General features: G+C 39.1%; 1 protein-coding gene across 3 annotated transcripts in view; it reads right to left on the bottom strand.

Moving 5' to 3' along the window:
- Positions 1-27827, bottom strand: part of MEGF10 (multiple EGF like domains 10) — a 194556-nt gene that overhangs the window by 127827 nt on the left and 38902 nt on the right. For 2 of the 3 annotated variants that reach the window (XM_023738696.1, XM_004384295.2), the window contains exons 2-4: positions 10702-10834; positions 2469-2570; positions 849-949 (exon numbers count right to left, since the gene is read on the bottom strand). In XM_023738696.1, coding sequence (XP_023594464.1) covers positions 849-949; positions 2469-2570; positions 10702-10817 — 319 coding nt within the window. In that variant the 5' untranslated portion in view covers positions 10818-10834. Of the gene's footprint in view, positions 1-848; positions 950-2468; positions 2571-10701; positions 10835-13969; positions 14007-27827 lie in introns of all 3 variants that reach the window. The other variant, XM_023738695.1, reaches the window with a different exon arrangement.

Raw genomic sequence — 27827 nt, 5'->3', positions numbered from 1 at the left:
CAAGGTTGAGTAAGGATATTGTTGATGTGTTGTGAGATTGTTAACCATTATAGGGCAACATTTGTAGTAACTGTTAAATGAGAAACTATTTTGTTCCGTAAGCCGTCATCTTAAGTGAGAATAACAGCACAATGGGAAGAGCGTAGTCAATGTCACTGAACTGTGCATGTAGAAATTTTTGAAATAGTGTATCTTTGGCTATGTGTATTTTCACCAAAACAAAAGGTTGTGAAGTTAGAGGGTTGACATGTTGTGGGGTTGTTTACCAATGTCATAAAACATGTGTACTACTGTTTCATGAGAAACTCTTTGTTCTGTAAGCCTTCACCTGAAGTACAATTAAAAAAAAAAAAAGTGGATGCCCAACAAAAAAGAAGGTCTACTTTGTGACACAAACTTGTAGTCATTTCTTAACATGAAAACTCTACTTTTAGGCAGCCTCATCATTCTATGCACCAGAAAAAAACACGCTGTCCTCTCAGAAGTTCCCTCAGGTCAGTTATGTCTCGGTTCTCTTCTGTGACCTAAGTCCCATGATTCCTGACTAATTTCCAATGAAACGTTCATAAAGAAGTACAATTAACATTGTTACATCTGGCCTTGAGTCAGCTTTCTGTAGCATCTGTTTTCTCCTCAAGCAACATTCACTTGAAATTTTTTTGATAGGACAGGAGAACAGAGTGAATGCTTCCCTCATTGCACAGGCCAAGGAAGTAACAGCAGAGAGTGAGAGGGAATGTTCCAAGACGCCCCATCTCCCCAGGCCTCTATTTCAGGCTGCCATTACCAAAAGGGAACCAGCACGGGGCAAAATAAGTGAACCTCAAAGGAATAAAAGTCTTACTTACGGACACACATTTCCCTGCTTTCATAAAATCCAGGACAGCACTGGGATTTGCGCCTATACATAGTTTTTTCCCCGTGTCGATAGGCTGTTCGGTAACTGATTCTACATAAAGGGGAAAAAAAATCACATTGTTACTTCTTTAGAACTGCGATTTGATCAGAAATAAAGAATTCATATTTTAATACAAAAGAACTATTAAATATAATAAAGACATGGAAAGCAAAGAACTCCAAAATAAATAAGAAGAAACATGGTATACATGTTGACCAATACTAACACTTATCAATTTAGCTCAGAATACATTAATATTCCCAATTTCAGCCAATCTATAGCTTATTTCAAAGGGATCAGAAATTTCATGATTTCCCTACCTCACTTATCTTGAGATATCTTCATATGATATTTTCATATGATACTATTCTAATCAGCATTCAATTACATATGTTTTAAAGGAAAATTTCAGAGAAATCCCTCTAAAAGTCTGGCTCAATGCAGTCTCATTCCATTATAAAACAGAAGGCTGATAGACAAAAGACCTTTCCTTTTAAGTATAATCTCATTCATTCATTGATTTATTACACTCATGTTTATTGAGCACTTACTATATTCCAGGCACTGCTGCACTGGGGAAATAGCAAAACAATATAAAGTCTTTTGCCCACAAGGAACTTACATGCTACTATAAAGACAGACACAGTAGAATTTGTTTAAAGAAAGACAGACATTAAAAGAATAAATATATCATATCATGGCTGGTAATGCTTAAAAGCCTGAGTAAGGGAATGGAATGTGATGGGGAGGAGGTGGTAGTTTACACAGAGTGATCAACGACAGTTTATCTGAAGAAATGACATTGAGCATAACATCAATTAGTGTAGTATAAGTCAGCAGGTGCCACACTCAACCCCGAACTCGTACTACCATAAATCTTTTACTAATAAAATTAGGATATTAGGATTTCCTTCCATATTAACATTAATATTGAATAATACTTCGTTTTTCTTTTCTGTTTTCACATTTATAGAAAAAAAATCTATGGCTTTTTTCCTTTTAACGTTTTATTGTGCTTAGGTGAAAGTTTATATAGAAAATTAATTTTCCAATCAATGGTTCTTACACAAATTGTTTCACAATATTGATCGTAATCTCCACAATGTGTCGGCACTCTCCCCATTTACTCCCTGGGTTCTCCGTTTCCATTAGTCTGGTTTCCCTGTCCTTCGCTGTCTTCTCATCTTTGGGCTTTTTTCTTAAGGGTCACATTTAAGCTAACCTAAAATGAGTCAGATGTTCAATTACAAACATATGCCGGAATTTCATGATATCCATTTTTAAGAGTGTCTCCCCCAGTTATGCATATAACACACAAAAGGTGTTTGAATTGTTCTGAACCAAACGGCAAACAGTAGACATTTCCTCTGCAGTTAGATTATAGGCTCCTTAAGGGCCTTTTTGCTTTGCTATCCCCGCTGTGGTCTGGAACAAAGCTAGGACAACAGCAAGCACTCAGTAACCATTCACTGAATGAAAGGATGCATGTTCTCAAGTATCTAATATCTCTGATTGTATCAAACTCCATTCCCAGCTAGCCAAGCTCATAAATATATTTGAACCCCATTACCTGTGCCGCGTGCATTTAAACCAGTTTAGAATGTCAGTGCAGCTAGTGTAGTAAATTTGATCGAAGGGATGTGGGTATGATTCCTGCACAGTCACTGAGTAGCTGAAAAGAAAAGGAAAACTAATCAGTACTTGTCTTTCTTACACAAATGATATACTATGTACTCAGAAGGGAGTGTAGGCTAAATTATCTCCATTAACAACTCCATACTGAATTTTAACAGAGAATCTCTTTTTTTTTTATACAGGTTTTCATTTGAACTAGAACTCTGAAAGTCTCAAAATTAATAATACACTTAAAAGACAATGGATCATGCTATAAATTTCCAAAAAAACTCTCTTTTCCTATTCACCACAAAGCTTTATACTCCCCAATTGTAAAATACATCACTCTATTTTTTTTTTTTTTTTCTGAATTTAATTCCCTCCCTTTGTCCTATGGCTCCAGGGATAACAAAGACCTTTCATAAAAAGTTTGCAATCAAAGTCTGCATGCAAATAACAAGGTTAATCAGCAAAAAGACAACTCAAGTATTCATAACAGAGTACATTTTGCTACTAATTCTGAAAAATAAGAAAGAGCCTATTTCCCTGGTTGGCACTTGGAATAATTTGCTTTCATGGGTCTGCTTTACTTCTCAGGCAGTGGAAGAACATCTACAGTCTCTAAATAAAATCTGCAAAGAAGTCTTTAAACCCTGTGCTAAACTTATGACTGAGATAATTAGCCTGACATCATCATACTGACAGCCTGCTGCTACTCAGTCTGCTTTTCCCCCATACATTTTCACTAACAGCTTCTTGTTAGAGTAAAAACATGCAATCCTAATGGGCCTTAGAATGTGGGTGAAAAACATGAATGAAAGAGTATCCAATGTGCAATCTCACACTTTTTAATCTTAAACAGTCGATCACATGCTCCAGAGCTTAGTTATGCCTACACGAAAAACTGGAGAATCCTGGTTTTTGAAACAATTCATTCTATTTTCTTTAACACTCTCTTAAAGATTTCCACTAAAATATTCAATCCACACTGACAAACAAAATGGACCACAATCACAGACTCACTCGCTGCAAATCAATAGCCCAATAGTTTATTAACATAAACTGTCAACTGGAGAAGGTACTGAGGGAATTAGGTTAAAATTTCAGCCGGAATTCAGGTTAGACACAGAGTAGAACCTTCTTATTTGGAAAGGTGCTGGCCTCACAAAAGGTGAAATTTCATTCTGCAGCTGGTCTCGGGTAGTCATTACATAGTTCGGCTTCAATATGGAATCCATGGAATAACCATCCTATTCATATTTTTGTGTATTCAATTATTTGGTACACTGCAATTTGATTTCCAGGTAAATTTACAAATCCTCCACAAAGCTTGGAGTCCCTGGGTAGTGCAAACAGTTAATGCACTTGGCTGCTAACCCAAAGGTTGGAGGTTTGAGTCCACCCAGAAGTGTCTTAGAAGAAAGGCCTGGCAATCTGATTCCAAAAAATCAGCCATTGAAAACCCTATGGAGCACAGTTCTGTTCTGACACACGAGGTGTCTCCACGAGTCAGAATCACCTGGATGGCAGCTGAACAAAAAAACCCACAAATCTTAAGTAGATGAAGCAAGCCCTATTAAAAAACCAGTGAACTAGAAAAAGCCAGAATTATAGTCCTGATCCGACACTGAGAAACTGGGTTGACCTTGAGCAGGTAACCTCGCTTCTCTGGTTCTTGATAATCATGTCTTAAAACAGGGGAGTCAGAGATGGTCTTGAAGATCCCTTCCCACTTGGCAGTCTGAGTTTCTAACATGCACTTTAGATGACTACTTACTTCTACCCCAACAGATACCTGTTGCTACCTGCAAGAATGGGTTCAGGAGGGTAAAGAGTGTAATTGCCTACATACCGTGATGAATCTCCTTTGGGGTAAAGCAAGGGCCTGCGTTAAAATATAAATGTTCTTGGGCTGACATATCACATTAAGCTATTAAAATTGTCTTCACACCCCTAGCGGTGCCCTGAGGTACAGGTTGATGCAAATTCTAAGACTTCCTTGCAACTTTTTTCCTTCCTATCCAGCTGCTTGTCAATAACTGAATCTTGAAGCCTGCACTGTTATTTATCCTTTCCATTGCTAGTGGAGAGCAAAGCGAATGAATGTCCTTTGTGAATGGAAATGCTATATAGGTACAGTCCTGCATCACCCACAAGCAAATAGAGCAACCTCTCCCCGCCAGCCACCCGACCCCACACCATGTGCAATAGGAATGAAATTAAATTAACCAGGCCAGTCGGGGAGAGAAAGTTATTCTAGCAGGCTCTACGGTACCAATTTAACTGAACGAAATTATTTTGTTGGAACTAGATCTGATGCAGCATTTCCAGAAAATTTCAACAGCCATGTTATAATGTTAAGGCCTGTGTGCCTTGCACAGCAGAAGTGATAATCAACTAACATATTCTGGCCAATTCTATTTGATGCGGACAGGAAAAATGACTCAGAAACGATGAAACTGGTTCCACAAAAAACAGGACAATTTTCTTTCCTACAAATTTCTAGTAGCCTGGAAGACTCCTAATTAAGAGGAAATGTTAACACACATAAATTCTTCTTCTTGCCACTTGCTCACCGACAGCACACATTTGCAGGATGCATCTCTGGGTTAAGAGCTCAGCTGCTAACTGAAAGGTCAGCAGTTGGAATCCAGCAGCCGGTCCTTGGAAACACTATGGGGCAGTTCTACTCTGTCCTACAGGGTTGCTATGAGTCAGAATCAACTCAACGGCATCGGGTTTAGTTTGGTTTGGCTTCTCTATCAACCACCACCTGTCTGTTAGTTTATCATACTGTGGTGATTTGTGTGTTGCTATGATGTTGGAAGCTACGCTACTGTTGTTTCAAATACCAGCAGGGTCAACCATTGTGGACAGGTTGCAGTGGAGCTTCCAGACTAGGAAGAAAAGCCTGGCAATCGACTTCTGAAAATTAGCCAATAACAACCCTATGGATCACAAAAGAATATTGTCTGATATAGTGCTGGAAGATGAGGCCCCTAGGTTGGAAGGCGCTCATGAAGATGGAGCAGGACTGGGCAACGTTTCATTCTGTTCTATGTGGGGTTGCCATGTGTCAGAGTCAACTCAATGGCAGCTAACCACTTCTCTATCAAAGGGCAATCAATCATTTAGGATTCCAAATTCAGTAAACATTTATTGAGCAACTTCTATGCAACTCCTGCCTTCAAAGAGCCCTGGTGAGAGAGGCAGACACATAAATAACCAAACTATAGTGTAATATGGCTAAAATGGAGAAAGGTATACAGTTTGGAGAAAATACAGTAAAAACTGCAAAAGCCAGAACCTGTGTAAGGCAGAAACCTGTTAGAAAAGGAAAACTCAAATATTTTCCATTAAAACTAGCAATAGAAAAGTGGTAAGACTTCACCCTGGCAAAGGTGGAAAACTTGTGAGACCCAGAAAAACAAGGCAGTCCCGTCAAGTTCCGGCTCTCACAGGTTTCACTGTAGGAGGATAACATACACTATGTTTTGAGAATTTCTCTTCAATCTTGAGTCTTCCCATTGAACCTACTCAGAGGCTCAAAACCAATTCAAAACTGACTGAACATAAATTTTAAAAAAGTTTAATGTGGTGAAATATTACTTTTTACAATGATCAGAAACCAAGGCTTCCACTTAAGTTTATGGGAGAAGGGGTTGAAACCTCTTCAAACCCAAATCTCTCTCCTTTTCTGTTCTTACACATTCTTTTTCTTTTTTGCATTATCTTTTCTCTTTGGTTTTTTGTTTTGTTTTTTACATTGTTAAAGGTATTATCATCACATCACAATATGGAAAACAAATTTTTAAAAATAGAACGAGAATTCCATAACTTTTACATAACCACCAAGAACATTTTGCTGTGCTTCTTCACATTTTCTTGGGGTTTTTAGATTTGTTATTAATATTATTATAATCATTTTATGCACATAATTTTGAAACCTGCTTTTTTATCTTAACAGTGTATCACAAGCATTTTCAATGCTGGTAAATAGTCTTGAAATTATGACTGCCTAAAAGTCCCTGGGAAACCCTGGTGGCATAGCGGTTAAGAGCTACAGCTGCTAACCAAAAGGTCAACAGTTTGAATCCACCAGGTGCTCCTTGGAAACCGTATGGGGAAGTTCTACTCTGTCCTATAGGGTCACTATGAATCAGAATCAACTCTACAGCAACGGGTTTTTTGGGTTTAAAAGTCTCTGTGTGGCGAAAACGGTTAAACACTTGACCCCTAGCGCAAAAAGATTGGTGGTTTGAACACACCCAAAGGTGCCTTGGAAGACAGGCCTGGCAGTCTGCTTCTGAAAGGTCACAGGCTTGAAAAGCCTATGGAACAGTTCTACTCTACATACATGGGGTCTCCATGGGTCAGAAACAGCTGGAAAGCAACTAACAACAGCAGTACTTCGTTTTAAGTAATGACACCATAATTTTCTCAATACTCAATTGTCTCTTGTTAGACAATTAAGTTGTCACTTTTTGAGGAGCTCACTTTTCTATGAAAGGAAATGTCTGCAAGAATGAGCCCACCTTCCCTGGTCACTGCTGCTTTGGCCAGTGTAGGGGCTGCTGTTTGAACTTAATTAGCTCATTCATTAACAGTAGCTGTCCACACCTCCATGTCCATCAGCAGCTGCTCCTAAAGTCACAAAGTGGGAAGGAAATTTCTCGATTGTCTGGTCCAATCTTTTTTTCAGCCCAAATGAGCAACACTGAGCTCCCATTGCTAATGAGAGTGTAGAGTCAGCCCTAACCCCCGGACACCATCCTGTCTCTCTGTCCCCTCTGGGATGTCACTAAAACACTGGCAGGTCCAGCTTTTAAAGCAGCAATGGCAATCTGTGGCATCAAAAGGAATCCCATTCCATTTCTGCACTATTTTTCAACATTGAGATACAAAACTCTTTATTTCCTGCTTGTTGGTTTAATCTTCTCAAGCATGCTGAAAACATATCATCACCGTGATTTTAACCTATTAAGTATTCTCCGGGGGAAAAAACCCCAGCAAGATTTAATTTAAGGTCAAAGAGAAGGGGAAAAAACTACCATCACTTGGACACATTCCAAAGTGGTTAATTACATTTTATCTGCGAAATTATCTTGTTACTTTAATCATATATGGTAATAATCATCATTTCTTATCTTTGCTCATTTCAGGACTGCTGGTTCAATTACTACCACTACTGTGTTCCACCCCCAACCAAGAGTGGTTTCTCTTCATTTGTGCCATTTTTGGAAGGACCCCCAATAGGTGGAAAAGCTTAAATTAATAAAACAGGGAAAGGGAGGGGGGAGAAGGAGCCGATTATTCATAGAATTATTCATCTTCCAAAAGGATTCTCTGCAGAATTCCTTTAATAACAAACACCCTTGTCCATTTTAAATATTTTAATTTTCATTAATTTCATTTTATGTACAACTCCTTAGAATCACAATTGCTGTATTAAAATGAGCACACCTTTATTTGTGAGTAAGTATTCAGATAGCAATGGAGGATGCAGCTAGAAGGCACTGATGGAAGCACTTCAGTTCCCTGCTTCTCAGGCTTGTCTGTGCAGACAAATCATCCAGGGATCTTGTTAAAATGCAGATTCTGATTCAGCAGGTCTGTGGCAGAGCCTGAGAGTCTGCATTTCTATCAAGTCCCAGGTAACGCTGATGCTGAGGCTCCACAGACCATGGAGAAGTAAGGCTCCAGGTGAATCCATGGTTCATTGGATACAGGTGGCTTTAGTATGAGGAAAGCCTGCAATGAGCCCTACTCAACTCTGCTACCAAGAATTGTGTCCTTGGAGCTAATCTTCATCCCCTCTTTTCAACTCAAGCCCATTTTACATTTTGAAAATAGAGGAGAACCTATCACCTGCACCTTTATTTGATCATTTAAATTCATCTTGCTCCTCCTTTCTCCATTCTTATCAAAACGATTCCATTTCCTTTCACCTTTCTTCAAAGACTTATTGTCTAACCATATAGCAGGAATTTATCAATAAGAGATTGTAAAAATAATCATGAAAAAAAAATCCTCCATCACTTCCCTATTCGTCAATACTCAGTATTTTAGAGGCTACTCTAATCACTTGTGCAACTGTGGAATTATTGTCAGGTTTAGAGATTAATCTGCCCCTTGTCTGTCTGTCTCTGTCTCTCACTCCTTCACCATGATGTTATTTTTGGTCACTTCATTTCCTATCAGAAGGTGGTCTCACTCATTCAACAATTATTTATTATGGACATGGCATATGCAAGACAGTGTTCTTGACACTGGAGATTATCAATGGTGAACAAAACAATACAATTATGTGCTACCAGGTTTGGTAAAATATTGAGCAAGGAATAATGACAAAATGTGTAACTATAAGTGGGTGCCAGATTACTTGGAACCTTGGATTCTTTTCTATTTGTAGACTCCCACAGAAAGTTTATCTGTTCACATTTTATCATGCTGGAGATCCCCAAGTTTATATCCCCATATACTTTCAGGCCCATATTTCAAATTGATTTTATGAATGCGACAAGCCAAATCACGCTAATCCTCTTCCCTCTCAAATCAACTCTCTTTCTTTTATTTTTCCACGCATGTACTGACACTTCCACTCTTTCACACAGCCGGTTCTAGACCTCGGCCTTCTCTGCCTCCTTCATATCTTACAGTCAATGCACCTCCAAGATCTGTTGATTCTTATTTCACAATATCTCAAAAATTTGACTTTTCCTGCCATCCTACAGTTATTCTCCTCCAAGAAGATCAACTACCAATGGTCTCTCCATTTTCTAAGTTTGATATATACCCATTCATTTATTCACTTTTCCTTGTTTAACATTTTAATAAATATTTATTAAGCACTTCCTTCGTGAAATATTATGTGGGGTGCTTAATTATAAAGATAATTAATACCTAGATCCCAGCCTTTAATTTTGTATAATCTAGTTAGTACCACAAACATGTACAAGGTTTTACGTATATACATTTTCTCTGTAGTTTAGGTTTCATAATGATGTATAACTCATTGATTGGCCAGGGGATTGGGTTTTTGTTAGCCTGATTGGAGCTGGGATTGAGCCTTTACCAAAATACAAAGCAGTGAGTGAGAAGCCAGCATGCCCTTAGAATAATACAGCTGCTGGGCTTGAGAGGCTCTGGGCTTTGCGCATCCGAAACAGTGGGTGACAAAGGTGATTAGAATGTGTATGCTAATCATGGTGGGAGGTGATAGGAAAAACAGACAAAGGGCTTGATGTAACTACACTTACAGCTATTAGAAAATACATATTACTCTCTAGTACTTAACACCTTTTATTTGTTTGACACTTGTGTTTACAAAGGTAATGTCTTAGGAATACAAGCACACATTTGAGCAGAACAGGCTCTACTTGATTGTACTGCAGTTACACTATATGGTCTGTGCTATTTCTGTGTTCCAAGTGGGACTATAAGATCCCTGAGAAGAGACACACTGTTTTGCATTCTTCTGTATGTGCTACTGCAAACTGCTCAGATCTGGACACTACGTCATCTGTTTTCACAGAATCTACGCAATCTTTCCTTCCTCCAGTATTAGATGACTCTGTTCTTGTTGGCCACAGCCCTTGGTGGTTGGCATGACACTGGCGTCAAGTTATCTTGGTTCCTAGAACCCCTCCCAACCACTTCTATCCATTCCTCTTACTCAGTTCTTCAAGAGCATCTCAGGTGATGCTACCTCCATACAGCCTTGCCACTTCCTACAGGCAGAAATCATGTCTCCCTTTCAAGGGCACCTACAACACAAGGTCTTTTATGCCTTACATTTCAACATGTTAGTTTAGCACATTATTCCATGCTGCCTTCCACTGCTCAGTCCTTGGTTCCCATGCGTAAGTCCAGCTTCCCCAAATGATTGCAAATAGATTCAGAGCAGGGACAAGACCTCAGGGAAGTCATTTTAATTGAGCTATTGATGTATTCCCAGGATCTGACAATTGCACTGGTGTTAGAATCAGATGCAACAAGGTTTTTGTTTCCCCCACATAAGACCAAGGTGAGTAATACTGTTCAATATACTAGCTATAGCTAATGATTTTTACATAAAAGAAATTTCACAATCTCTTTTCAAAGTCTAATTTTCTACATCTGACTGCTAATGACAGTATGCAAAGGAACTTATCAGAAATTATTTCTCAGGCTGCTTTCAGAACTCTTACCTTTCCCAGTGGCTACACACATTAGGGTCTTCAAGATTCAGAGGGGAGGTGGTCCCGATCCAGTGGCATAACAGTAAACAGATAGAGCCCAGGCATGAGTTCAAAGAAATAAGCATTTTTTTTGAAGAACAACCTATGGGGGGAAAAAAAAAAAGATCCAAATTAGCTATGCATTAAAATGACCCAAACAGAATTCTTCCCAGTCCAGCAACCATTTCGTACCAGTTGTCACTAAGGCTGAAACATGCATAATAAGCTATGTATTTAAACAGAGGGGTCACCAGATTTCATGGTTCATGAGAGAGAGGTATTTCTTATGTTGTGCAGGGTGGCTACAGTTTTGTAAATTACTAAAATGTGCAAATCATCATTAATTGCCACCACAACAAAAGCCCCTCTCATCCATGCCAGCCGACATTAAAGAAATGCATCAGAACAACTCAGAGCAACACAGGCTTCCAGATTCTCTCACCAGGCTTATTTCCCTTCAGGAAGAAGAGGGCACGCAGAGCAATCTGGCCTCATTTGTCCTAGAGGATAAATGATGAAACAGAAGCTCCATTGACTCAAGAGCGAGGTACCTCAGGCTCAAACTGAGACTCATCCAAAAATTCCTTCAGTGTGCCCTGACTACCTGCTCTATCCTAGGCACTTTGCAAAGCCTGAAGACCAAGTAGGCAACTAGACCCATCCTTATCCATTAAGATGCTTATAATTTGTAGTCTTGACTTAGATTCCTGAAATTTAGTGCTCTAGTTTCTCCATCTGCTGAAAAGAAATGAAACCAGCTAGCTTACAGAGGTGTTTTTTTTTTAAAAAGATACATAGAAAAGAATATAAAGCTGTTTACAGGTTGGTATTGGAGAAAATGAATGTGATATTATCAAAGGAGACCATAATGGAAAAACAAATAGTAACATATTTAGAAGCCTGGACAAGAGTTAGGCAGGCAAAGGAAGTAGAAAAAGAAGGCGAAGAATATTCCAGGCAGAGGGAACTGCATGTGCAAATGTCCAGATGCAAGGGAGGGCCAGGCACATTTAGAGAGCTCCGATTAATTCATGGTAAGAGAATAAGATGGCTGGAGAAACAGGAGGTACATCATGAGTTTTATAAGCCATAATAAAGTATGTGAACTTCATCCAAGGATAACAAGGAGCTAGTAAAGGGTGTGGAGTCCCAGGACGGGGCAAATGAACTTCTGAAAAATCAGCCATTGAAAACCCTATAAAGCAAAATTCTACTCGGACACACATGGGTCACCATAAATCAGTCACGTCAAAGGCAACTAGTTTGGATTAAAGGGTGCACAGTGACCAGCAGATGACATTAGAAAGATCACTCTGGCTGTAGGGAAGGGGGAACTGGAGGGGAAACTAGTAGAGGGAGACCAGATGAGATACAACTGGCTGAATTAAGGAAGTAGCATTGGGGTTACAGGGAATTGAATGAATATTGGGGACTTTTAGAGGGTGGAATCAATAGGACTTGGTGATTAAATATAGGATTAAAGGAGAGGAGGGACTCCTGGTTTAGCCCATAGGTGGATGGTAAGTCCCTCATTGAGATGGGAAGCACACAAGTGGCAGCTCTGGAGAGAGAAAGCTTTGGGTTCAGTTTTAAATATGTCAAGTTTGAGGCTCCTATGAGCTATTCACATGAAGCCTCCGCAGGCATTTACTGAATACCTACTATATGCCAGGCACTTCACCAGGCTCTGTTGTGTAGTTGTTATAATGACATGTGCCTGGGAATCATATGCTATTTCTTGCTTTCTGGGAACTTAGCACTTAGCAAAAAGGAAAAGTTTAGTTGTCAGACTATGTCATCTAAATCATTACAAAAATGGACATGGAAAAGAAATACCTGATGTGGCAATCTGCTTCCATAAAGATTTACAGCCTTGGAAACCCTTCGGAGTAGTTCTACTCTGTCCTATAGGGTCACAATGAGTAGGAATCGACTCCATGGAAGTGGGTTTGGTTTTGGTTTCGGACCCATTTACTAATTAAAATAAAATAAGCATTAACCTGCTTGTTGGTAAACTAGCAAAACTAGCAACAATAGGCTAAATTATATGACCAAAACAGCCATTTCCAGGGTGAGAGCTAACTTCCCGCACGATGAGGTCATCATTTTTTAGTTCTTGGCAATGGAATTTATTGAATAATAATCTTGCGGTTTGAAGAGTTAAGTTTATCTTAAAACCAAATACGTAATAAACAATAACAAAAAGCTTATCTTAGGAAATCATTTATCCTAAAGATAAATGGAGGAAAGATCAAATGAGGAAGTATTAAATTCTTTAAAATAAGATTGTTTAGAGGGACAAACTTAAGTGGTTTTTTTTGACAGTTATATTACGACAAGAAAATTGAAGAAGAAATGATGCCTTTGAATTACAGTGTTGGTGAACAATACCGAATATACCATGGACTGCCAGAAGAACGAACAAGTCTGTCTTGGAAGAAGTACAGCCAGAATGTTCCTTAGAAGCCAGGATGGCGAAACTTTGTCTCACATACTCTAGACATGTCCTTGGAGAAGGACATCATGTTGGTAAAGTAGAGGGTCAGTGAAAAAGAGGAAAACCCTCAACGAGGTGTACTGACACAGTGGCTGCAACAAGGGGCTCAAGCATAACAACAATTGTGAGAATGGCACAGGATCGGACAGTGTTTCATTCTGTTGTACATGGTGTCACTATGAGTCAGAACCGACTGGACAGCACCTAACAACAACATCTATCTCTGAACTCCACAAAAGCTAAAATGAAAGAAAATGTTTGATTTGGAATAAGAAAAAAAAAATCATGAATTTGAAGGATAATTAAAAGACAGTGTAAGTCATCACTAAATAATTCCAACCTATAAAGCATAAATGGGTAGCCAAAATATGGCTTACAGATTTATTCAAATTATTGATGTTTCTCACAGGCTAACTACCATGAAGTTGTAAAATCAGAAGTTTAACATTATATAAGGAAACAAGTTGTTCCATTCAACAAGAATAAATTAAAAATAATAATTATTATAATAATAATAAACAATAACAGCTAACATTTCCTAGCTGTTTACTGTGTGCCAGGCGCAGCGCTAAACTCCTTAGGTGAGTCATCTATTTAACCTCATGGTGGTTTATCTAAGAAGTAAAACTATTATTATTCCCATTTTACAACTGAAGATATGTAATGTATTGCTAAGGAGCCCTGGTGGCTCAACGGTTAAGTGCTTGGTTGCAAACAGAAAGGTTGGCGGTTTGAACTTACCAGTGGCTCAACAGGAGAAATACCTGGCAATCTGCTCCTGGAAGGATTAAAAAAAAAACAAAAACCAAATCTGTTGCCATCAAGTCAATTCCGACTCATAGTGACCCTATAGGTCAGAGTAGAACTGTCCCATAGGATTTCTAACGAGCGGCTGGGGGATTCGAACTGCCGACCTTTTGGTTAGCAGCCAATCTCTTAATTACTGTGCCACCAGGGCTCCCCCGTAAGTATTACAGCCTAGAAAACCCCAAGGGCAGTTCTACGCTGTCACATGAGGTCATCATGAGTTGGAATCAACTCGATGGCATCTAACAACAACAATATACTGCTAGTCTTTTCTTCATCTATCAAAAAGAGAAAACCTTTCACATATTTGCTTGTAACAATAACATGGCGAATATTGCTCTGTCTCATTGCTTTCTCTATGCCAGGATAAGTAGTTTTTATGAAGGGTGAAATATATGTTTTAACGTTCATCATTTCCTCAAAGACAAAAGGAAGGCTGGTAAACAGTATTCTGCCATCTATTCACAAACAGTTACCCAAATTGGGAAGCTTATATTCTGAGTCACAATCTCAGACCAAACCATCCATTCATCAATTAGAAATGTGTAGTCTATAAAGTAAGAAATTGCTGTAAGTAATGAATCAAACTGCCAAGAAAAAGAAAGAGGCTGTATGCTCGCTTTTAATGTAAAACTTTTACCGGTCATCTTCTGGTTTCCCCTTTTGCTTTGCACCCGATGCATCACCATGTGAGGGCTCTAACCTCCCCATCAGAGTGGCAGAATAAACGTAGAATTTGGTCACTTCTCATTGCTTTTGCAATTCGGCATACAGAAAAATCAAATTGCATTGAGAAGTTGCAGGTGGCTTTTGAGGAAGGGGAACTATCAACACATTGAATATATATATGTATGTATATATATCACTTGGTTTCTTATTCTTAAAGCATTTTCATAATTAAATTTTAAAAAATTAACTGAATTCTAGAATAATTTACATTAGCGAATAAAATGTAACAAACCAAAAGATCTGCTAGATCAAGATGCAGGGATAATGCACACTCACATAAACTGATTAAACTGTATTAACAATTCAAATGTTAAATGCGGCTGGAAGAGAAGACAGTTTCAGAAATATGCCAATGAGAACGATAGAAATACAACATTTCATTACACTCAGAAACACAAATTATCCTTTTTTTTTTTTTGTTGCTCCGTCTCATTTAATAAGGGCTTTGTTCACAACCATAATAAAAAGTTGATAGGGCATGAATATACCTGTCTTAATCATCTAGTGCTGCTACAACAGAAATACCACAAGTGGATGGTTTTAACGAAGAGAAGTTTATTTCCTCACAGTCAAAGTAGGCTAAAAGTCCAAATTCAGGGCATCAGTTCCAGGGGGAGGCTTTCTCTCTCGGCCTTCTCATCAGTGTTCCCCGGGACTAGGAACTTCTCAGCGCAGGGACCTGAGTCCAAAGGACACGCTCTGCTCCCGGCACTGCTTTCTTGATGGTATGAGGTCCCCCTGTCTCACTGCTCACTTCTGTCTTTTATATCTCAAGAGATTGCCTCAGGACACAATCCAGTCTTGTAGATCAGGTCCTGCCTTACTAACACGACTGCCACCCATCCTCCCTCATTAACATCACAGAGGCAGGTTTACAACATACAGGAAAATCACACAGTACCAGGAATCACGGCCTAGCCAAAATGATACACACATTTTTTGGGGGACATAATTCAAACCATGACAATACCCTTTACCTATTTTATTTGTTTTCTTTTATAAGTTTTGGTGAGTAAATAGGGGTACTCTTGTTCTTATGCTTACTCGGAGGGAGAAAAAGGTCAATACATTTTTCATCCTAATTTCTCTCTTTTAAGCTGTGTCATCATGTCTTATAATCTACTTTGGCTCTCCAGTGAAAACAAAATACAATTGTTGAAAAATAACATTATTTCAATTGAAAAAAAAAGACAACACAGTGGTGATTTGCCTCATTAAAATAGACATTTTGAATATATTCCAAATTCTAACTTGAGTATTGGGCTCCCTTCCCCCCAAGTCTCCATCTTCAAGTAACTTTCTTTATGGTTCCATTTAACAAAATTTAAAATGTGAAAAATAAAGAGTCATTTGCATGAACCCCCTGGTGCCAAACTTGATTGCATTCCCTATCATTCACTTAATTATTATGGAAAAATCAAAACAGAAGATCAGAACACCTGATTAGCATTGCTAAAGTGCTGCTTTTAGGAAGAGGAAACAGCCGGCATAGTTAACTCTTGCTGCCTACGAGGTGGTACAGCTCCAGTAGGAAGGCAGGCTCTGCTTATTCTACCACAAAAACCTCAATAAATAATCAGGTTGAATATAATCCTTACAACGGATGAGCTTGGGTTCTGATGATAGGCAGCAGTTTCTTTATCAGTGTGTTAAAGAGAAATAAACAATGGGGCGTTGATTTACTAATTTATTTTTGCAACAACAGAGGGATAAATGATTCCAGACAATTCTTACTCTAAAATCTATTCCCTTCCTAGAATCATTAAATGCACACGTAAAAATAACTTGGGTGCCTTCACTCAGCTTTTTCTGCAGCTCATTTCCTATCTCTAAATTCTTCCCACTGTCCTCTAAATTAAAATTAATTTCCTGATTAGAAATAGCCACATTTCTACAATTTTGCTTTCTGGTTACCAAAAGCTACCTATTTCTCTTGATCACTATATTATGTTATCTATAAAGGATGTACCATGGTAGGCAGGTTTCAGCAGAGCTTCCAGATGAAGACATGCTAGGAAGAAAGGCTTGATGATCTACTTCCAAAAATCAGCCAATGAAAACCCTATGGATCATAGCAGAACACTGTCCACTATAGAGCTGAAAGATGAGCCTCCTAGGTTGGAAGGCACTGAAAACACAGTGGCCACGACAATGGATTCGAGCATACCAATGATCACGAAGGCAGTGCAGGACTGGGAAATGTTTTCTTTTGCTGTACATAGGGTCACCATGTATTAGAGTGACAAGCTTTTCCTTGAGCTACTTAGAAAGGCGGCCTGAGGGTGGCAGAAGGCAGTGTGCTTTGTTATTCCTGGAGCTTTGAGCCTGTAAAGAGCATATCAACCGTCCAGCTGCAGGGTGGTAAAGATGTAGAGAGAATAAACTTGCTGGTTTCTCTGAGAACAACCTTAGAGAGGATTTCTGTGGAAGCACTGCTTTGCTGGTAAAAGGCATCCTTGAGGCACTGTTATGATTTTTATTTTCACTATCTAAAGCTGGTTATTCTAATCACACATTACATTACCCAGGCATGACTATTCATTTCGGGCAGTACAAGCACAATATATTTTCTTTTGTTCCAGGGCGGGGGGGGCGGGGTAGTGCTCATGCCATTTTACTAACATCAAACACCATAAGAAATATATTTTTTCTAAACCATATTAACACTGGTAATGGCTGCAACAATGGGCTAAAGCATAACAACGATTATGAGGATAACGTAGGATGGGGCAGTGTTTCATTTTGCTCTGCATAGGGTCACTGATTCAGAACTGACTGGATGGCACCTAACAATGGCAGTTACACAGCATTCGTTGTAACCTTTGAAGAATGTAAGTTAAATGAGTGTGTACACCAATATTAGTACAAGAAAAAAATTACTCTCAATTCCTATTTTATAAACGTATCATGGTTTTATAAACAGCAAAAAAAAAAAAAAGAAAAACCCTAAACATTAGCAAGAAATTAGTGTTCAATAATGGTACCAGCATTCATTGGACACTTCACATCAAGCAAAAATTGGGCAAGGCTCTGAGGATGACAGGTACTGAATGGGAGCTCACAGTCTCCCATGGAAGATGGCCACAGGCAGATCATTTCAATAAGGCACCACTCACGCCATGATTAGACTGGAATAGGCTGCTGTGGGAATGTGGAGGTATAGCCTCACCTACTTGCCCAGCCAACTCCACAGACACCAAGTGGCATTAAGGGAGATTCCTGGTCACTCACTTGTCATTAACTTTGGGAAGTACTCACAACAACATCCCTATGAAACCATCACCCACAAACCTTGAAAACACACACACACATAATATTCATCAAGGATCTACGTGCAAGAAACTGGGGACTATTATGAGGTATAAGGCATGGTCTCTGTCCTCAATAGTTCAAAATCTAATGGAAAGAAAAATTATAAATATAATGCAATTATTAGTCAAATGAGTCCATTTTGAAACGAATTGCCAGGGTTTTAAGAGAAGGGGAAAGTCAATGTGAAATGAACAGAGGTTTTAAAAAGAAAAGGAACTAGAAATCACTGAGTGTCTCTACCTAGTGCCTGACACCTCACACATGTAATCTCATTGACTCTATGAGTGAGGATCTATTATCCCCATGTAGAGAACATGGAGATTAAATATCTCACCTAAAGTCAGACAGTTAAAATAGAGCAGAGATTTGAATAAGCCTGGCTGATGACACCGTCTGTGACCTGCCCTCAGCATCACACCTGGAGTAAAAGAAATCTTTGGGTGAAAGAAAACCATGGAGAGTGGCCACCAGACAAAGAGAAGGGGTCAACCAAGCCTTGGGGGTGGAGAGCAGAAGATTTTGTAAGGGATCATGAGAAGCAACGCTAGAAATGTAGGTAGTGTGATAAAGGGCTTGAGCACGAGGCTAAGGAGTTCCAACTAATTTATCTTGTCTGTGATGAAAGACATATGAAGTCTTTGAGCAGGCGGCATTACTTGACAAAAGAGATGTTTTGCAGATTAACAGAGAAAGTGTACAAAATTCTATCAAGGAATCAGAGACTAGAAGCAAAGAAACTGGGCAGAGGCTACTGCACTCAGGTGTGGACTTAAAGCGTGTGTTCTAGGGTGGTGGCCTAAGGAATAGGAAGCACGTGAGAAACGAACAGGGGAAAGAATTAGCAGGACTCAGTGCCACAGGGGTCATGGCAGAGGAGAAAGTCAGAGACAACACTAAGGTTTTGAAAATGACTGGGAAAAATAATAGAAGTCAGGTTGACATGAAGAAGAGCTGTTTGGACTTTAAACCATTCCGAATCCCAGTTATATTTTCTGGGTTCAGTCTATTTACTTCTAGCTGGGAAAGCAATCTCTTTTTGATTAGAAAAGAAAACTTTAAACACTCTTCCTCATTCCGTTATTATTTTCTAAATTTCTCATGATTGTAAATACTTCAATAACATTTCCACTCATTCATCTTAACATAAAGAGTCCTAATATTCTGGGCCTGGCTACAAAAAAAAAAAAAATCCTCTTCTCCCTTTTATAAAACATAGTCTTTTTTTTTCTTTTTCCCAACAATTATGCTTTTGCAACCCTAAGCTTACTCTATTGTAGTGGCCAGCCTCCAAAATAACCTTTAATGACCCCTGCCTTGCATAATCCCCTCTCTTACTGAATAGAGTGGACTTGTGTAACCAACGGGATATTGCAGAAATGATAGAGTAGAACTTCTGAGCCTTGGTAATAAAAGGCAAGACCTTGCTCTCCTGGATCAATTGTTCTGTGGGAATCCAGCTGCCATGTCATTAGGACCCTCAAGCAGTCCTATGGAGAGATCAACACAGTGAGGAACTGAAGCCTCCTGCCAACAGTCAAGCGATTTATCCATCTTGGAAAGAGCTCCTCCATCCCCAGCCAAGTCTTCAGATGACTGTAGCCTCTGCCAACATACTGACTACAACCTCATGAGAGACCTTGAGAGAGAACCACCCAACCAACTTCTCCCAAATTCCTGACCCACAGAAACTGTGATGTAATAAATGTTTGCTATTTTAAGCCACTAAATTTTGGGATAATTTGTTACACGGCAATAGATAACTAATAAACTTATATTTAGTTATGTCTATACCAAAATTGGAGTCTGTGAGTGTGTGGTTAAATTCTTAACTATTAGCCAAAAGGTTGGCGGTTTCAACTCACCCAGAATCAACTCAGAAGAAAGGCCTGGTGATCTGTTTCCAAAAGGTCACAGCCTTGAAAACCCTATGGAGTGCATTTTTCTTCTGCACAGATGGGGTTGCAATGAGTCAGAATCAACTTGACAGCAACTAGTTGGGTAGTTATACCAAAACTGTTTTTTTTTTTTTTTTACTACTTCCAAAATATTTCCCAATAATGTATACCATTTTGCTGGCATCTTTAGTAGCCACACAAGTACAGCAGCACACAGAAGAAACTGCCTGCAATGATCCTGAAATATTTTCCCTATATCATAACTCTGGCAATAGCCTATCATCTCCTAATTACAGTTTGAGGTTGTTTTTCCTAGAAGCATGACTTCACAAAGCCTCTGATTTGAGCTGCATCTGTTGCTCTTCAACTCAAAGCACTGTTCCATATTATCCTGCTATTTATTGTTAATCATTTAGCGTTTGACTATTCAAAAAATGTAACCACCTCATAACAACTTGGAGTCTTCATCACATGCTCTATGCTACAGGTCATTCACAAAGTATTAAATGAATAGATTCCAGACTCTTCTCTGAATTACTTTTTCATCTCTAAATGTTCTCTTTATTTTCCTGCATTTGAACTGGTTTGCTATGGTTATCCTTGATTACACGGTTTGTAACAGTTATTTTTTATTTAACTTTTTATTTTGAAATAACTCAAATTTGCTTAAAAGTTATAATAGTATAAAGAATATGTATGTCCTTCACTGCTAACATTTTGCCACATTTGTTCTATCACTCCATATTTATATATTCATACATAATACACATATATGCATACATATATATGCATATATATGTTGTTGTTAGGTGTCATCTAGTTGGTTCTGACTCATAGCGACCCTATGTTCAACAGAACAAAACACTGCCCTGTCCTGCACCATCCTTACAATCATTCTTTTGCTTGAGCCCATTGTTGCCGCCACTGTGTCAATCCATCTCATTAAGGGTCTTCCTCTTTTTCGATGACCCTCTGCTTTACCAAGCATGATGTTCTTCTCCAGGGACTGATCCCTCCTGATAACATGTCAAAGTATGTGAGACGTAGTCTTGCCGTCTTTGCTTCTAAGGAGCATTCTGGTTGTACTTCTTCCAAGACAAATTTGTTTGTTCTTTTGGCAGTCCATGTATATTCAATATTGTTCACCAACACCACAATTCAGAGGTGTCAATTCTTCTTCAGTCTTCCTTATTCATCATCTAGCGTTTGCATGCATATGAGGACACTGAAAACACCATGGCTTGGGTCAAGCACACCTTAGTCTTCAAAGTGACATCTTTGTTTTTCAACACTTTAAAGAGGTCTTTTACAGAAGATTTGGCCAATGCAATGCGTCTTTTGATTTCTTGACTGCTGATTCCATGGACATTGATTCTGGATCCAAGTAAAATGAAATCCTTGACAACTTCAGTAATTTCTCTGTTTATCATAGTGTTGCTTATTGGTCCAGTTGTGAGGATTTTTGTTTTCTTTATGTTGAGGTGTAATCCATACTGAAGACTGTGGTCTTTGATCTTCCTCAGTAAGTGCTTCAAATCCTCTTCACTTTCAGCAAGCAAAGTTGTGTCATCTGCATAACATGGTTGTTAATGAGTCTTCCTCCAATCCTGAGGCTCCATTCTTCTTCATATAGTCCAGCTTCTCAGATTATTTGCTCATCACACAGATTGTATAGGTATGTTGAAACGATACAACCCTGATGCACACCTTTCCTGACTTTAAGCCACGTAATATCCCTTCGTTCTGTTTGAATGATTGCCTCTTGATCTATGTACAGGTTCCTCATGAGCACAGTTAAGTGTTCTGGAATTCCCACATATATATAATTTGACTCATCTGTCAGTTTGTCATACTATGGTGGCTTGTATGTTGCTGTGATGCTGGAAGCCATGCCACCAGTATTCAAATACCAGCAGGGTCACCCATGGTGAGCAGGTTTCAGCTGAGCTTCCAGATTAAGACGGACTAAGAAGGACCTGGCAGTCTACTTCTGACAAAAATTAGCCAGTGAAAACCTTATGAATAGCAGTGGAAGATTGTCTAATATAGTGCTGCAAGATGAGCCCCTCAGGTTGGAAGGCACTCAAAATAGGACTGGGGAAGAGCTGGAGAATACAGAAAGTCCCTGTACCAAAAGAATTGGTCAGTGTTCAACCATTTCAGGAGGTAGCATATGACCACGAATCAGTGATACTGAAGGAAGAAGGCCAAGCTGCACTGAAGACATTGGAGAACAAGAAGGCTTCAGAAATTGATGAAATACCAATTAAGATGTTTCAACAAATGGATGCAGCACTGAAACTGCTCACTCATCTATGCCAAGAAATTTAGAAGACAGCTACCTGGCGAACTAACTGGAAGAGATCCATATTTACGCCTATTCCAAACAAAGGTGATCCAACAGAAAGCGGAAATTATCAAAAAAATATCATTAATATCACACATAAGTAAAATTTTGCTGAAGATCATTCAAAAGCGGTTGCAGTAGTTCATCGATAGGGAATTGCCAGAAATTCAAGTCGGATTCAGAAGAGGACATGGCACGAGGGATATCATTGCTGACGTCAGATGCATTCTGGCTGAAAGCAGACAATGCCAGAAAGATGTCTACCTGTGTTTTATTGACTATGCAAAAGCATTCGACTGTGTGGATCATAACAAACAATGGATAACATTGTGAAGAATGGGAATTCCAGAACACTTAATTGTGCTCATGAGGAACCTGTACTTAGACCAAGAGGCAGTCTTTCAAACAAAACAAGGGGATATTACGTGGCTTAAAGTCAGGAAAGGTGTGCATCAGCATTGTATCCTTTCACCATACTTATTCAATCTCTTTGCTGAGCAAATAATCTGAGAAGCTGGACTATATGAAGAAGAACAGGGCAACAGGATTGGAGGAAGACTCATTAACAATTTGCAATATGCAGATGACACAACTTTGCTTGCTGAAAGTGAAGAGGACTTGAAGCACTTACTGAGGAAGATCAAAGACTACAGCCTTCAGTACGGATTATGCCTCAACATAAAGAAAACAAAAATCCTCACAACTGGACCAATAAGCAACACTATGATAAATGGAGAAAATACTGAAGCTGTCAAGGATTTCATTTTACTTGGATCCACAATCAATGTCCATGGAAGCAGCAGTCAAGAAATCAAAAGATGCATTGCATTGGGCAATTCTTCTGCAAAACACCTCTTTAATATGTTGAAAAGCAAAGATTTCACCTTGAAGACTAAGGTGTGCCTGACCCAAGTCATGGTGTTTTCAATCTCCTTGTATGCATGCAAAAGCTGGACAATGAATACGGAAGACTGAAGAAGAATTGACACCTTTGAATTATGGTATTGGCAAAGAATACTGAATATACATGGACTGCCAAAAGAATGAACAAGTCTGTCTTGAAAGAAGTACAGCCAAGATGCTCCTTAAGCAAGGATGGTGAGACTTTGTCTCAAATACTTTGGACATGTTATCAGGAGGGACTGGTCCCTGGAGAAGGACATCATGCTTGGTAAAGTAGAGGGTCATCGAAAAAGAGGAAGACCCTCAATGAGATGGATTGACACAGTGGCTGCAACAATGGGCTCAAGCATAACAACAATTATGAGGATGGCACAGGATTGGGCAGTGTTTCGTTCTGTTGTACATAGGGTCGTTTTTAGGGTCACTATGAGTCAGAACCTACTGGATGGCACCTAACAACAGCATATAATTTGAATCATTTTAATTTGTACACATCATACCCCTTCACCTCTAATTCTTTAGTGTGTCCTAAGAATACGGACATTCATCTATACAATTATAGTACAATTTAACATTGGTACAATACTACTATCTAATCTATAGACATAATTCAAATTTCATCAGTTATCATAATAACATAATTATTTTAAGTTTTTCACATGGAAACTCTTCAAATATTTGCTGACAAACAAACATTCATTCATAGTTAAATTCATCTTTGCTCTCAAAGAGCTTACAATCTAATCTAAGTGCTATTGTACAAATACTAATGATAAGGCAATGTAAAATGTGATTAGGGTCAAAGCGGGATACTAAAGAAGTCTGGGAGTTAAGAAAGTACTTATTTCCAACTTGTGAGTGGGGATAAGAGGTGGCATTATTAAAGATCCTTCAGAAAAGGGATTGGGTTCACCTGAGCTTGGCTTTCAGGCAGGGGCGGATGACCCAGTAAGCAAGGTAAGCATTAGATTACCACTAGATTAGTAAGTAAACACAAGTAAGCCCATGCTTACCTTGCTTACTGGATCATCCATCCCTTTCAGGGATTGTAAATGTGAAAAGAGGCCTTGAATCTGTAGGAAGGTGCTGTGGGGTTGGTAGAGAGACATATGCCAGCCATACCTAGAAGCAGAATCTTTGATTTGGTAAAAAGTGCGCAATTGTTCACTACAGATGATCTGGTAAGCAAGGTAAGCACAGTGGTTACTTTGCCTATTGGATAATCCACCCCTGCTTTCAGGAGGGGCAGATTTTGCTGGGTAGATGAAGTAGAGAAAATCACAGGCAGTGGAAACAGTAGGAGCAAAGGTAGGAGGAAGTAACTTCTCAGAGTAAAGGCAAATAGGCCAGGCTGACTGGTGCACAGAGTGGAAACGGAAAATGAGTGGAGGAGGAAATTTAGAGCCACATCATGAATCGTGTTGAATACCATGACTTAAGATTTACTCAGGGGCAAATATCAAAACACCTCATGAAACCTCAGGTACTTCAAGAGTGAATGGATTTGGAAAAATGAACTAGAAGATGCAAATTGATTAAATCAGGAAGAAAGGGAGACCATAAGGACATCTGAATACCAGGAAGAAAGGGTATTTATTGTTTCTTGTTTTTCCTTTCAACCAACAATACTGACTCAAGAAGTTGAAACATTTCAGATTTAACCAATCCCGACATAATACATGCATGGAAAAAAAAAAAACACAACCGAAGAAACGAGAAAAGAAGACAATTTCCTTAGAAAGGAAAAGTCAAATTACAATAAAGAGGAAAGGGATAAATACAATTCTCTGATAAAGAAAAAAAGAAATGTTGTGCATCAGGATACTTGAGGGCCATCAAAATCTAAGGTCTTTCCCTGCGCGTAGAGAGGAAGACAGGGACAATGACGGGAAGCATTAGTATTTGCACGGCCTGTCTGTTGGGAAGGTCCTTTTCAGTCGTGCATGCAGCTGTAGCAGGAAGGAAGAGGACACTAATTCTGCCCCCATCACTGGCATGATAGAGAACACATACATGTCACTCGCCTTCCTAACTCCAGATCATTAAGCTAAACTTCAATTACTGAGACACTCACCCACTTTTAGGGCACAGCTGAGTGATCCAAGTCTAGTCCTTACTCAGAAGGTCATTGCTTAGGGAAGAAAACCCCACAGAGAAACAAAGACATTACTAGCAAAAGAATTTCTAAGGAACTGAGATTATAGTGGCTCTGAGGGAAAAAGATGTGGCAGTCTGTTTTCATAAAGATTTATAGCCTTGGAAACCCTATGGGGTTGATATGAGTTAGAATCGACTCAATGTCAGCGGGTTTTGAGATTATAGAAAACTTTACCGTCAACTAAATCTCTTCTGATTCTGTTTTAGACAAACACACACACACACACAAGCATGCATACACAACATTCCTCTATTTTTGAGTACTTCATAACAGGCCATGTGCTTTAGGTTTTTAACATTAATTTGGCTCCCAAATTTCCTGGGTATTACATATGTCCTGGGTTTCACAAAGCTTTTGCACTAAGCAATCGTAAAACAGAACGTTTGAGTTGAAAGCCTTTATGCCATCCAACCAAAATTCTTTCATTTTATGGATGAGATAACTGAAGGTGATTTGACCACAATCACAGGGCTAGTTTATGGCTGATCCAAAACTATAATCCAGAACCCAGGTCTCTCAGCTTCTAGTCAAACCACCTCTCCATGATGTGAAACAATCATAGTCTTAGGTAAAATAATCTTCCATCTGTGTGTATTGGAGCAATAAATGCTTCTTGAAAAGCAGATTCATTAAAAGTTAAATTCTCCAGGCAAACTACTTCTTGGTTACAACTGAGGATCTGAATTAGAAAGTACATAAAGTATTTCCATATTTATGCTGGACAGATGTTTCAAATAATCAAGGACTCAGCTGCCAGTCTCCCCAGTGGACTCACTAATCCAGACCAGAATGTGCAGTGACCACAGGTATCTCTTGCAGCAGACACCACCACAAAAGAATCTGAACACTTTTGTCCTTGGGGTTTTAAACCCACATGGTCAAAAGCTTTGAAGATTTGAAACAAAATGTGAGGAAGCTGCTGGGGAAATGTAAGTAGGCAGAAGAACGTAATTATTCAAAGCTGCATTTGGCCATCATATTCAGGAGAAAAGGCTTGGACAGCCAACCCTTCCACCTCCGCTTCCTCACCAATCGCATATATATGCAAATATAAGAAGCCACAACCCAAACTACAACTTTCTGACTCTTAAAATAGGGCCTTCTTTTAGTACATAAAGTGCTACAGGCTGAATAAGCAACCACTTCCTGTGGTATCTAGACAGATCTTTCATTCATGAAGTGACCCGGTCTGACCCTGGGTAATAAGTGGAGAACAATCTCATGTTGAAAGGAAAATTAATAGCCATTCTCCATGCTAGTTCTTTCATTTACATTATCTATACGTCTCTTCTAATTTCCCTGGGTCTCCTGAATTATCCTTCTCTACAGTTTTTTAGGGAAAGCCAAGATCTGGAGGCTACAGCGGGCGGAAGGGTATAGTGACTGAGATAAATTCTAGTCTGGTGGGCAGCAAACTTTGATTACTGACAGATCACTCGCTCTCTGTCTGCTTTATTGCCCTTTGAGAAATATCAAGTGGTAAAGCAGCTTTAATGGCAAGGAAACTTATAATGAGAGTTGTATTTTCCCTTTTGCTTTCTCATAAACATCCAGAATGCCGAAGATTAGTCAACTTGTGTCAGCACAGCCTTTAGAGAGAAGCTGGACTATTATGAAGAAGAACACGGCATCAGGATTGAAGGAAGATTCATTAACAACCTGCAATATGCAGATGACACAACCTTGCTTGTTGAAAGTGAAGAGGACTTGAAACACTTACTGATAAAGATCATACACCACAGTCTTCGGTAGGGAATACACCTCAACATAAAGAAAACAAAAATCCTCACAATTGGATCAATAAGCAACATCATGATAAATGGAGAAAAAATTGAAGTTGTCAAGGATTTCATTTTACTTGGATCCACAATCACTGCCCATGGAAGCAGCAGTCAAGAAATCAAACGATGCATTGCATTGGGTAAATCTGCTGCAAAAGACCCTTTTAAAGTATTAAAAAACAAAGATGGCACTTTAAAGACTAAGGTGCACCTGACCCAAGCCACAGTGTTTTCAATCACTTCATATGTATGTGAAAGCTGGACAATGAATAAGGAAGACTGAAGAAGAAATGATGCGTTTGAATTATTGTGTTGGTGAAGAATATTGAATATACCATGGACTGCCAGAAGAACGAACAAGCCTGTCTTGGCAAAAGTGCACACAGAATGCTCCTTAGAAGCCAGGATGGCAAAACTTCGTCTCACGTAGTTTGGACCAGGAGGAACCAGTCCCTGAAGAAGGACATCATGCTTGGTGAAGTAGAGAGTCAGTGAAAAAGAGGAAGACCCTCGATGACATGGACTAACACAGTGGCTGCAACAATGGGCTCAAGCATAACAATTTGTGAGGATGGCACAGGACCAGGCAGTGTCTCGTTCTGTTGTACATAAGGTCGCTATGAGTCAGAACAGACTCAATGGCACCTAACAACAACAACAACATAGC

This window comes from Trichechus manatus, unplaced genomic scaffold (genome assembly GCF_000243295.1).
Source record: "Trichechus manatus latirostris isolate Lorelei unplaced genomic scaffold, TriManLat1.0 scaffold00121, whole genome shotgun sequence".
Classification (NCBI taxonomy): domain Eukaryota; kingdom Metazoa; phylum Chordata; class Mammalia; order Sirenia; family Trichechidae; genus Trichechus; species Trichechus manatus.
This window is presented reverse-complemented; position numbering and strand designations above follow the sequence as displayed.